The 13,243-nt window shown below is 40.7% G+C and overlaps 1 protein-coding gene across 4 annotated transcripts in view; it reads right to left on the reverse strand.

Annotated features, from left to right (window-relative positions):
* Positions 1–13,243, reverse strand: part of LOC121292760 (RAS guanyl-releasing protein 1-like) — an 84,712-nt gene that overhangs the window by 39,899 nt on the left and 31,570 nt on the right. For all 4 annotated transcript variants that reach the window (XM_041215115.1, XM_041215117.1, XM_041215116.1 and 1 more), the window contains one exon: positions 4,334–4,439. In XM_041215115.1, the coding sequence (XP_041071049.1) occupies positions 4,334–4,439 (106 nt within the window). The remainder of the gene's footprint in view (positions 1–4,333; positions 4,440–13,243) is intronic.

Consider the following 13,243-nt stretch of genomic DNA (forward strand, 5'->3'; position numbering starts at 1 on the left):
AGCATTAGGGTGAAAATAATCTTCAGGCAAAATAACACAACAGATGCCAATATGCCAGTGGCATCGCAAACTCTTTCACTATACACACAAATTATTGAACTTTGTTGTTGAACGCAATTGAAACATTCACTCAAAATGAAGGCTTGTTCATTACTGGCATTGGTAAACTTAACAATTCACAAAGTCGTTTTTATGGCCTGAGCAAACAACCTACCTATAATTTTCTCGTTCAAGACATATTACATCTTTAAGTCTCTCTGGTTAGTTTTTGTTGAATATTTGATGGGTGAAAATATTGTCTAGTGTAGACTAAGCCCTACAGAACGGGTAGGCCCCAATTATGGATTGTGTTAATTTCAGGTGGACAATAGTGGGATTGAGCCTTTGGGCTGAAAAGGAGAATATGATCAGTTTATGATAATTTGTGCGTGGGAATTTGTGCTACTGATTGTGTATTCACAGAACAGTGTTCCCCATTGGAGTATGTGTGTTTTGAGAGATTGGATGTAACCAGTGGGCCAGTTGATATTCACTGTATTGTGCTGACTTACAACCACATGTGTAAGATTGTTGGTAGATATTAGTCACTGGAGAATCACACTTATCATGATTATGAACTTGAGGTGCTCTGGTTGAGGGGGATGGGGCCAGAGTGGGTGGGGTTGCCAAAAAGTGGGTGTTCTAAGCTAATTAGTCTTCAGAACAATTTTACAAAGTGATCTCGTGATTTGACTAAAGCGCATCATCATCCCTAGGGTCAAAAACTGATTATAATTTTATTTTATTTGCATTCTCCGACAGGTGAAAATGTCTGCACTGTGGGTTATTTCACTTGCAATCTGGAATGAGAGCAACAGGGGAAAAAAATCTTTTGTTTTTAACATGATGCATGTCATATAAACCAATACCACGCAGTGTCACTCATTCTGAGCACTTCACTATGATTAGGTGCATGGCTGTGTCCTCTTCAATTATCTGGGAAGCTTTCCATCCCTATACAAGCCTACTGTTCATTCTGTGGGGTGGCAGACTAATTATCATAATGGTTAATGCATCTTCTGAAGTAGCTTTTGTGGCCTAGGTTATTTTAAACATTGGGTACTTCAATGATTAGCATCTATATTTGAACAAAGCTTCAATTGACAGAGTGGAAAACATTAAATTAGTGCATGCGTATTCTGTAATGTTGAGAGTTTATCAGTAACAGGTGATACTTATAATGGATATTCTTGTGGCAAAGGCATACTAGAATTCCTCTTCCTTCTTTTCAGTCAGAATTATTATACCACAATATAACTCTATTAGCATGAAGATTATAACATTGCTTCTGCCTCTGGTGTATGACTCCTCTAGGAGTAGATTAGGCCGAGATAGTCTGATTTCTCAGTGGGATGTTTAGAAGTTTCTGAAATTGCAACCAGATGTCATTAGTTACTTTTTTTAATAGAAGTCTATTTTTCCCATTTAATCACATCAGGTCTCATTATCACTGAAGAGTGGATCGATGAGCTAAGGGGGCTATCGTTAGTTTGAGCTGGAATCAACATCCTCCTTGTTGCTCTGATACAATTAAAAGCTTAGTACTAACTTAAACCTGGTTACATATGTGCTTTGAGTTCCATTATATGTGAATTAGATGGAACTGCTTAAACTATTTTCATGTGAGACCTTTGCAGTCCACAGACAGAAATGATTTTAATCCCACTGGTCTGGTACTGTAATTCAAATCACAATCTCAGAGGTGAAAAGATTGAGTTCTAACTCAAAGACATCTACTCTGTCTGTATTTTGTGGAATATTTAGGTTACAATGAATGCTGTTGACTCAAAGAATGGAGGAGTTTCTGGACCTTATAATATCGGAGCTACACTGGAACCAGTAGAGAGACAGTTATCTACCAATGGGCCCAACTTCATACCCAATTAGGTACATATGATAAGGCCTTTGCTAAGATATCCCATAGTAGAGACATGACTAAGGTCAAAACAGATGGATCATGGGAAAAGTAAAACAATGGTTAGCAAGTTGGCCACAAAAGAGAAAACAGAGAATAAAGGGGTAGTTACTCAGTCTGGCAAAAGGTGGGAAGCGGTGTTTCCACAAGGATTGGTGCTAGGACAGTTGCTGTTTAAATTTACTTAAATGATTTAGACTAGGGAATTGGAAGTTCAATTTTAAAATATGAAGATGATACCAAATTGTAGAGATGGGGAGGTATACTTAATACTGAAGAAGACTTTGACAAAATACAAGAAGACATTAATAACCCAATAGAATGAGCATGTAATTTCAATATTGATAAATGTAAAGTGATACATTTTGAGAAGAAGAATAAGGAAGCCAGATACTCCTTGAAAAGTAAGTACTAGAATGGGTTAGAGGACAAAGGGGTCTAGGAATGCAGATATGCAGATCTCTAAGATTGCAACTCAAGTTAATTAGGTTAAGCAAATGAAACACTGAGGTTCATTTCTACAGGGATAGAATTGAACAGCAGAGAAATTATGTTAAACTTAATGGAACAATGATTAGACCACAATTAAAGTACTGTGCACAGTTCTGGTTTCCATATCATAAAAAGAATATAGAGACACTGGAGAAGGTGCAAAAAAATTTACAAGGATGATGCCAGGACTAAGAGGTTATACCTAACAGGAAATATTGAATAAGTTGGGGCTCTCTTCTCCAGAAAAGAGGAGACTGAAGGGTGACCTGATAGAGGTTTTAAAGATTATGAAAGAGTTTGGAGGGGTAAATGGAAAGACGATGTTTCCACTTGCGGAGAACCCAAAACTAGGGACCATAAATATAAAATACTCATTAATAAAGCCAATGACTTAAGAGGAAACTTCTTTACCTACAGTCTGGTTGGAATGTGGATAAGGCGGATGGTATAGTTGCACTCAAGCAAAAGCTGGATTAGTTACATGAAGGGGGAATGGAATTGAATATCTAATTTTATTAAGCTCTGGTGAATGAAAAAAGAAAGGCACAGAAAACAATTTTTTTAATGATCTCTCAATGGCAATAACAAGGCAATGAAGACTCCTTGAAGTATTCAACATTTACACGGACTGTACTGAATTGCTTCGAGATTGTTGGGATTTTAAGACGATGGCCGGAATCTTCCGTTCTGAAGTCTGAGCTTGGTGACGGGCACGGAAGCGGGAGTGCTTTCCACTGTGGGCTGACTACGCACAATCTTGCGCTGTTCAGCTCAAAGAGGACAACGCAGTGGCAACTCACCATTAATCATGGAAGAAGTCTACCTCATTGGGTGCACACTGCTTACGTGCAGTGGTAAAAACGAAGGTTCTAATTTCTCGCTGGTGGGGAACTTAATCTGGAAGGGGAACTTGATCTGGGGAGGTGGGCTTTTAATGAGCATGCATGACTTGCTAGTATATATAAAAGGGCTTCCCGACATTGTTTGTCAGGAATCTCGACCCAACTTTAACCGGCCTTTGAAGTCCCACGATCAAAATTACTAAAGTTCATCCTGCCGTCAGGAAATTGATTTTTGGCCTCCTGCCAAATTAAGTTACCCCGTTTTCCAAGCTTCCCACTGTGGTGCGACCGGAAGATTCTGCCCGATATGTAACTGTAACCTGTGGTTGGATTACTGTTTGACACTGAGGGGCTATAATCAACTGTGGAAATGTGCAGAGACTGCACAATCTTGGACTGAAGTGAAAATTACTCTATAGTTACACACTCCTCAGAGGGTGGATCAGTCTCTCCAGGAGGGAATTTGGCAAAGTTTGTTTTATTTGCTTTTCCTGAATGCCTAACTTTACAAAATTAAAAAAAAAATTACTTTCACTAATCCAGAAAGAAAACCCTCTTTTCTATCAAACACAGGAAATATTTACATAAAATCCTAAAACATATGGAAAAGTCAATCTGCTTTTCACCAACACAAAGGTAAAGTGAATGAAATTTTTTTTTAAATGTCTTAAAATTAAAACACTAATAGCTTTATTTCAATCTGGATACACCAGTATTGGTATATGAGTTGCATTTGTAAGTGAAATGAGTAAACATAGGCTGATTAGTGAATTTGAACTTTCACTATCAAACAAAGTGGTTATTCTTGTAATAAACTATAATAAAACAATCCAACAACAGTTTGCTTTAAAAAATTAAAAAAGGTGAATATACCTTCAGCTTCTTATTTCACAACTGAAAAAGAATGTTGACAAGTCACTAAAATAAAATTCATCTTATTCTACTGCTAGGCTATCCTGTTTAACATGAATGCTTTACCGTCCAGACGTTCTGTTATGCTCCAGTGTTGATGTGCAGCTCAAGTCACGTCATAGCAAAAGGATATAGTGTGATGAGCTTCTGCAGCAGCTCTGTGGATGACACGTTGAAGCGGTGCATGGTCAGTGTAACTTGCAGCAGGTAGCTGCTTCGACACAGGTTCCCATCTGCATCTGTCAGAAGGGGAAAGTTACACACTTTGGAATGCCAATTCATTAAGCTCTTTGTTCTCCCATTTTATTTATGCAAACATCCCTAGTTGCATCCCTTGGAATGTAACCACAATTATTTTGTTAACGTGTTCAATGCTCAGAAAAATGCTCAGAATAATTTCACACAGAAGCTGTTTGGAGAATGGATTCCACTGGCCAGGCTAAGTAGTGTTGGAATCAGTCAACAGCAGTAGCACAAAACAGACTAATAATGAATTGACACCTTGTTTTACATCGTTTAGTGCTGTTGGGGTTGGCTAATTTCACAGCCAGAAATACAAACTGAAGTATATATTACAACGGACTCTGAAAAAGGTGTCTTGTTTTGTCATAGCTGCGCAGAAAGCTTCTATTTATATGTAGCGTTGTGCTACATCTGTCTGGACCACCATTTTGTTTCTCATTCATGACTGAAAAAGCTATTGTAATGGTGAGGAATGTAACTCACAGCTCAGGAAAATCCAGTTCATAATTATCATAAAAACCAGTTGTGAACTCTGTTTTGGAATTTTATTCATTTGGGGACTTGACTTTGCATGTTTTAATATTTGCTTAACAATTGGCACAACACCACATCCTCAAACAATGCTCTGCTGCATTGCCATGGATTCAAGGATCCTGGAGATGGCACAGGAGTTGAATGTCTTGTCTACTTTGACCCATCTTGAATAGTTTCAACGTGTGGACTTTAACAATTCTTTTAGTAGTCATTTGGTAGGACAGAACTTGAGTATTGTTGAAAAAAGACATGCTATCAAAGCTTTTCAATTTGTACTCAACAGGACAATTCGCAAGAATACCAAATGTAAAGGAAACAACAATTTATACTTCATGAGAAGAGAGTGCTGATTAGTTGGCAAGTAGACTCTGATTGGTAGAGGCATTGCCATGGAGCATGCACCAGTTAACTGATGACTAACAGTTTATTGCCAAGCTTTTGTTTAAATTCAAACCAGGTAGGTTTGATTGGTCAAGGCATTTCCCTGGGGCCATTCTCTGTTCCATTCCCCAGGGCAGTGCCATAACTAACCTGTCTGGCTTGAATTTAAACAAAGTGTGGCAGTTAACTTTCAGTCATCAGTCTCTTTTTTCAGCAGTATTTATAAAAGTTCCAATTTATTTATTACAATTGAAGTGATTAAATGAAGACGAGTTGGAGAAGGCCCATGCATAGTATAAGGACCAGTAAGGAATTGTTGGGCCAAACGGCCTACTTCTGTGCTGGGTTACAGATGACTCAGGGAGTCTGAGTTGCTGTGGCAACATGCACTTTTTATACGCATGTTGTAATCTGGAGCTATGGATAGTGATGATTCCAACGCTCTTTCCATCATCTCTCCTGCTCTTATTGCCTACCATTGGTGCATGTTGGATGGGTTAGCAGGTTGATAATCAACCTGTTTAGAGCTATAGAGTTATATAGCATGGAAAGACGCCCTTCAGCCCATCATGTCCGCGCCGGTCATCAAGCCACTATCTACTCTAATCCCATTTTCCAGCACTTGGCCCGTAGCCCTGTATGCTATGGCGTTTCAAGTGTTTATCTAAATACTTCTTAAATGTTGCATGGGTTCCTGCCTCTACCACTCTTTCAAGCAGTGTGTTCCAGATTCCAACCACCCTCTGGGTGAAAACATCTTTTCCTCAAATCTCCTCTAAACCTCCAGCCCCTTACCTTAAATCTATGCCCTTGGTTATTGACACCTCCGCTAAAGGGAAAAGTTCTTCCTATTGACCCTATCTATGCCCCTCGTAATTTTGTATATCTCCATCAGGTCCCCCCTCAACCTTCTCAGCTCTGAGGAAAGCAACCCCAGCCTATCTAGTCTCTCTCTTCATAGCTGAAACTCTCCAGCACAGGCAACATCCTGGTGAATCTCTCCTGCACCTTCTCTAGTACAATCACATCCTTCCTATAGTGTGGTGACCAGAACTTCACACAATACTCCAGATGTGGCCTAATTAACATTTTATACAGCTCCATTATAAACTCACTGCTCTTGTTTTCAATGCCTCGGCTACTAGAGGCAAGTATCCCATATGTCTTCTTAACCACCTTATCTATCTGTACTTTAAGAAACTATGGACATGCACACCAAGGTTCCTCTGATCCTCTGTACTTCCGAGGGTCCTACCATTCATCGTGTACTCCCTTGCCTTGTTAGTTCTCCCAAAATGCATCACCTCACACTTCTCAGGATTAAATTCCATTTGCCATTGTTCTGCACATCTCACCAGCCCATCTATATCATCCTGCAGTCTAAGGCTTTCCTCCTCACTATTTACCACACCACCAATTTTCATGTCATCTGCAAACTTACTGATCATACCTCCTACATTCATGTCTAGATCATTAATGTACACTACAAACAGCAAGGAACCCAGCACTGACCCCTACGGGACGCCATTAGACACAGGCTTCAATTCACAAAAACAATCTTTGACCATCACCCTCTGCCTCTTGCCACTAAGCCAATTTTGGATCCAATTTGCCAAAGTGTCCTGGATCCCATGGACTCTTACCTTCTTGACCAGTCTCCCATGCGAGACTTGTCAAAAGCCTTACTGAAGTCCACGTAGACTACATCAACTACACTACCCTCATCTACACACCTCATCACCTTCTCAAAAAATTCAAATTTGTTAGACATGCTCTCCCCTGATCTCCTTCTCTATAGTGAATGTTTGGCCATGTTATGAACTCAACTTCCTTGGACATCAAGTCCTGGGGCGGAATCTGAAACCGAAACTTCTGGCTCAGAGGCAGGGGTACTATCTACTGCTCCACAAGATCTCCTTCTTGTGTTGCAAATGCTGTGTAATATTGCCTATATTGTCTCTCACCAATAGAGATAAAAGTCCTGTTTCTACAGCCCTTTCCCCATGTGCATGCTTCAATTATTGGTATAAAAACCATTTTGGAAGACTAATGCCAATGACTCTGTGTTAATGGGCTTCCCAGTGTAATTTTGAGGCATATGGGGCCACGCATAACTTGGGTTTCATCTCTGGTGACACCATCTGAAAACACAGCATCAATTTCCACATGTCCACTGACCACACCCAGCTCAACCTCACCATCACCTCTCTCAACTCCTCAACAGTCTGTAAATTATCAGATTGCTTGTCTGACATGCAGTACTGGGTGAGCAGATATTTCAGGGTGAGCAGAAATGAATATTGGGAAGAGTGGAGCCATTCTCTCAGTCCTGCCACATACTGTGTTCACTAACCACCAACTCCATCCCTCTCCCTGACAGCTACCTGAAGCTGAACCTGACTGTTCAGCCTATGATGGCTTTCTGACCACAGATCCACTCCTGATCACTAAGATTGCCTATACCACCTCATAACTTGACTCAGCTCATCTGCTGCTGAAGCCATCATCCATGCCTTTGTGATCTCTAAACCTGACTTTTACAGGGTCAATGGACAAATGTGGATTAATTATGAAAAGCCAGCATGAATTTGTTAAGGACAAACTGTGTTTGACTAATTTGATTGAGATTTTTGATGAGGTAACAGAGAGGGTTAATGAGGGTAACCCAGTTGTTGTGGTATACATGGACTTCCAAAAGTCATTTGATAAAGTGCCACTTAACAGGCTTATCAGCAAAGTTGAAGCTCATGGAATAAAGGGGAGAATGACAGCATGGATTTGAAGTTGGATGAGTGACAAGAAACGGAGAGTAGTAGTGAATGGCTGTTTTTCAGACTGGAGGACAGTGGGGCTCCCCAGGCATCATTATTAGGACCAGTGCTTTTCTTGATCTATGTTAACGACCTAGATTTGGTTGTGCAGAGCAAAATTTCAAAATATGCAGATGACAGAAAACTTGGAAGTATCTTGAACTGTGAGAAGTATAGTGATAGACTTCAAGAGGTCATATACAGGCTGGTAGAATGGGCAGACTTGTGATAGATGGGATTTAATGCTGAGAAGTATGAGTGACACACTTTGGCAGAAGGAATGAGGAAAGGCAATATAAAATACAGCTTACAATTCCAAAAGAGGTCCAGGAGCAGTGGAACTTGGGGATACATGAGTAGAAATCATTGATGGTGGCAGGGCAGGTTGAGAAACTGGTTAAGAAGGCAGACAGGATAAATAGAGGTGCAAAAGGAAGTTATGATGACCTTTACAAACATTGGTTTTGCCACAGCTGGAGTATTGTGCCCAACTCGGGGCACCACACTTTAGGAAAGATGTGTGGGCATTGGAGAGGGTCCAGAGAAGGTTTCCGAAAATGGTATCCGGATGAGAGACGTCAACGATATGAACAGATTGATGCATATGGGACTGTTCTCCTTAGAGAAGAGAAGGTCGAGAGGGCATTGGCAGAAGAGTCAAGAACTGGAGGACACCGACTTATGCTATAATCTTTGATTGGGAGTGGAAATTGGAGTGCATACCTGACTTCAGCGGTCATTGAGTAAGTCATCTATTTTGAGGAGCTTTTTAACTTGGGAGCAAGAACAGTTGTGAATTGGCTTCATCATGTTCCTATCACATGCAAGTCCCACGTTAACAGGATTTTGATATGATTTCCATCATCATATTGTACACTTATTAACAAAACATGCACCAAACATTACTTCATAAAGTTATACCTTTTTAGCACTGTGACAATAAAGTATTTTTTTAAAATGCAAAAATAAATTAATTGGATCAGAATGAAAATATTAATGGATTGATTGGCACACTCTGGATTTGCAGTAATTAATTGATAATCTAACTCAGCATACAAAGATGTTGCAAAACTTCATGTTAATGACTTCTTATACTGTCGCGTATGAAATAAAATAGCAGGAATGTGTTACAGAGGGTGCAACAAAAATAAACTACAATTTGTAGAATTCTGTCTTTTTTTAATGCTATCTGAACTTTAAAGTATTCACAGCCTTGAAAATGGTCGCTGCGTTGGTTTTATTCTATATGAAGGTATGAATAAAACTTTGTGTTTTTTGTTAAGTTTGTGCTGGCTGGGATTTTGGTTGCACGGCTTAATGGAGAGTGAGAGTCAGTGGAAGCCTGAGTATCACAGCGTGGGAGTGAATTGGTTGTCACCGTTGCATAAGTGATGCCACGTGACTCATGCTAGGGCACTGGATTTCTATTTTTGCAGTGAGACTGTAGAGTGCAGTACCTTGGATTTTATTAAAGTTAGCAGGCTTTTTTTTTGTTTTTAAAATCCCTGTGCCCAAGAATAAAGAACAGAATATTTTTGCAATCCTCTGTTCTAAGTACTGGGCTTCGCTCGAAGTCATCAGGTTTCTCTAACATCTTCAGACCTATCCAAAAGCAATAGGAAAAAAACCTTTGTAATGTAAGTGCATGATTATTATAATCCTACTTGTCATGCTTCTGCTTTTAAAGAACAGCAATTTTGTTAATGCAAGCTGCCTGCACTTTATTGTAGTTAATGTACAGCATTGTCTTGCTTCACCCTCAATGGGCATTATGTCCTGCATCTGTGTTCATGCTGCTTAAAAATATTCCTATCTAATATTTGAACCCCTCCTTGCATCATCACTTGGAATCTACAGCACAGAAACAGGCCATTCAGCCCAGCCTATCTATGCTGTTGCTTTTACTTTACACAAGCATTCCCCCCAACTCTAATTACCTCTTCCCACCATGCCACCCCCAGTACCCCTCCATTCCTGTCTCTGCAGTGTACGCACCAAGCCTACCTTTAAATGCATAAATTCTACCTGCTTCAATTACTCCATTTGTCACTAAGTTCCACATTCCCACAACATTCTTCTTTAATGTGTAATGAAATTCTTCCTCAAATCTTTATTTGATCTATTGCTGACCCTTAGTTTTTGGCTCACTAGCAAGTGGAAACAGTTTCTCCACAACTACCCTTTTGAATGTCTTCATCATTTTAAAGACCTTTATCATGTTTTTTTCAGTTCTTTCTTTTCTAAGGAAAAAAGTCTCAGCCAGCTTATTCTATCCTGTTTGTTGCAGGTTTTTAGGCTAACCTGCATGAGCAACCAACTAGAGATAAAGTGGACAGATTGCATTTGCAATCTGGTCAATATATCTGCCTCTTGAGCCCACCTGGAGGTGGTTGTTTGGCATCCAGAGCAATAGAGAGGGCCTTTAGAATTATTATGCGCAAAAGCTTTGTTTCCAATTCTAAAAATATAATGAGGCAGCTTCCATCTGGTCCCCTGCTTCCCTCAGCTCAGGATCATTGGGCCACCTTGACAGGTGGAGCAGTCAAGCTTCCTGATCGTGACCCAATCTATGGGTAGCGAGTCTTTGGTGAAAGCTGTCAAGAATTGAATACATGCTGCATGGTGCAAAATGTCTGTTTCCTCTGGGACATCTACAACTAAAAGACCAAAGTGAAGCAAAAATATGAAAGGGATGTTGCTGCTTTCCTGTGTTTTATATATTTCAGCAGGGTCACCCAAATTTTCTGTCTTCATTGGCTATTTAGTTGAGTGCCAAAAAGCCTCATGGGTAACTTAAAGTTTAAATGAAAGATCCCATTTATGTGCACATCTCATGAGCTACCATTACACTCATTACACTTAGAATGTATCGACCAATGAAAACAGTACAGAATATAGGTATTTCTAAACTTCATGCCTGCAAATTCAAACAGATGCAAGCAGTGGAGCAAGAAATACAAATAAAAATATTGGGCTGTATATAGTCTGTGGGCCATCGTTTAGACACGGTAGTCTCTCATCCTCCGGATGGTAATCTGCTTTAAATCAATAAAAACAATGCTTTGCAATTTGTTGGCACAGTTGAAAATATTCATGTGTCAAATACTGCATTAAACAGACGCTATGGCACAAAGCTGCAAGATGCTGGTTAGCATCTAGAGGTTTCTGTGTGGGAAGCTCCTTCTCTTACCCAGGTTACCGAAGGGGTGGTGAGAAGAAGAGCTGGATTTTCACCATGGGAAGTAGGGAAATTGGCAAATAGTCATTACGGATTCCACTGACCTATTTCCTGATGACCAAATTGAGTCTGGTATCTGCAGAAAGTTGGAAAGGTGTCACTTATTTGTCCTCTCAGAAATGAAATGCAATGCAGTGTAGGGGCTGAAAGGAGGGCAGATAAAGGGACAAATCACACTTTTTTTATAATGCTAATTGCAGAATACCATCTGTTTGATATTTTTAACTACATTTTAATTGATAAAGTTACTGTACATAATCTACTTTTAACCAATTAACCAACAGTTGGTCGTTCATTCCACATAAAGATAATGCTGACATGTATGGGGAATAAACAGAATTTTAAAGGCTTTGTGGCTAAATTTGACAGCACTCAAAAATGGGTACTGGGAACGCGATGCATGATTAATCTGCATCTGTTGCATCCTTTGTAGGCAGCACATAAACATCACGCTGCCTATTAATTAACATGGTTGCAGCATGCAGCCAGCACTAACTGTGCTGGTGAGTGGCTGCATACCTCAGCAGGGGGTGTGAAACCATGAGAGCTGAGCACTCGTTAAAGCTCACTTGCATTTCTTCAAGCCAACACCTCCCAAAGGGGAGGAGCATCATGATTGAAGCAGGTGTTGGAGGTCATTCTGCAACTGATACTAACCAGGAAAATACAGTGGAATGGCACAACGTGGGAAAGGGAGTAGGCTCCAAGATTTTTCAAAGCCGCACAGGCGCCTTGGTTGAGGAGCTTCAGAGGAGGAGAGATGTGTTCTATACACAGTGGCCAGGAGGTCCTCCAGATACATTCCCAGAAGGGAGATATCTGTGGCAGCCAATGTCAGAAGTCAAAGCCTGAGGATCTGGGATGCAGTGTTGCAAAATGTTGAATGACCTCACGCATATGTGGTCAAAGTCAGTGAATGCATCTTCACATGTCATATCCCATCAACTGCACCACCAGCCTCAGGCAATGCTCAGTTCACCACACCCTCATTACTCATCTAAGAACATTCTCGATCAATCAGAACTTATACCTTGCGTTCATTGCTAAACCTTGCCCTCACAAGCCCAGCACTGCCTCAAGCCTCACTCTCAAAACTCCCAGATTACACACACTGCCAGCTTTTCAAGCATGACAGCCACATCTCCCAAACAGATTGCACCACACTCACTGACAAACTTTCCTCTCCCTTGCAGGAGACAGCAGGTGCTAACTAGCAAGGAACACATGTGGCTGAATTTCCTAACTCCTATGGAGGAGACAGCGCTGGCCATTATCAGAATGGTCACTGCTGAGGCCACGGCCAGCGGCAGGGATGAATTCGTTGAAGACAATGGTATCCTCATACTTTATCCTCCTTCTCACATCCCACTCCTCCATCATCCCAGAAGGTCAATGCCCTCTGCACAGGGCAATAAATGTTGACCTAGCCAGCAATGGCCACATCCCATGTACGAGTAACAAAAAAAAATCTTTTCTGATCTATACTTCCCAAGCCCTGTCCTCTCACCACAACCTGATCTTGTGCTTTTCTCCTTTCAAATACCCATGCAACCGGGTCAGGCAGTAGTTGAATCGCAGGAAGGCAGTAAAGATAAAGAAGTACCATCACTTGCTCTCACAGTCACCATCAGCATCACCATTCGGATACTGATACTGCGCATATTTAGAGGATAGCTTCAAAATGCTACCCACATGTAGTGAGACACCAGCCAAGTGGCCTGCAGGCATGGAAGAGAGGAAGGATAGTACAGATTCATGGAGGTGGCCCACAGGTTCTGCTGCAGAGGGTTCAGATGACAACATTAAGAAGGAAGGTTATGGGCATGCACCATGACAT

The sequence above is a fragment of the Carcharodon carcharias genome, chromosome 20 (genome assembly GCF_017639515.1).
Source record: "Carcharodon carcharias isolate sCarCar2 chromosome 20, sCarCar2.pri, whole genome shotgun sequence".
Lineage (NCBI taxonomy): Eukaryota > Metazoa > Chordata > Chondrichthyes > Lamniformes > Lamnidae > Carcharodon > Carcharodon carcharias.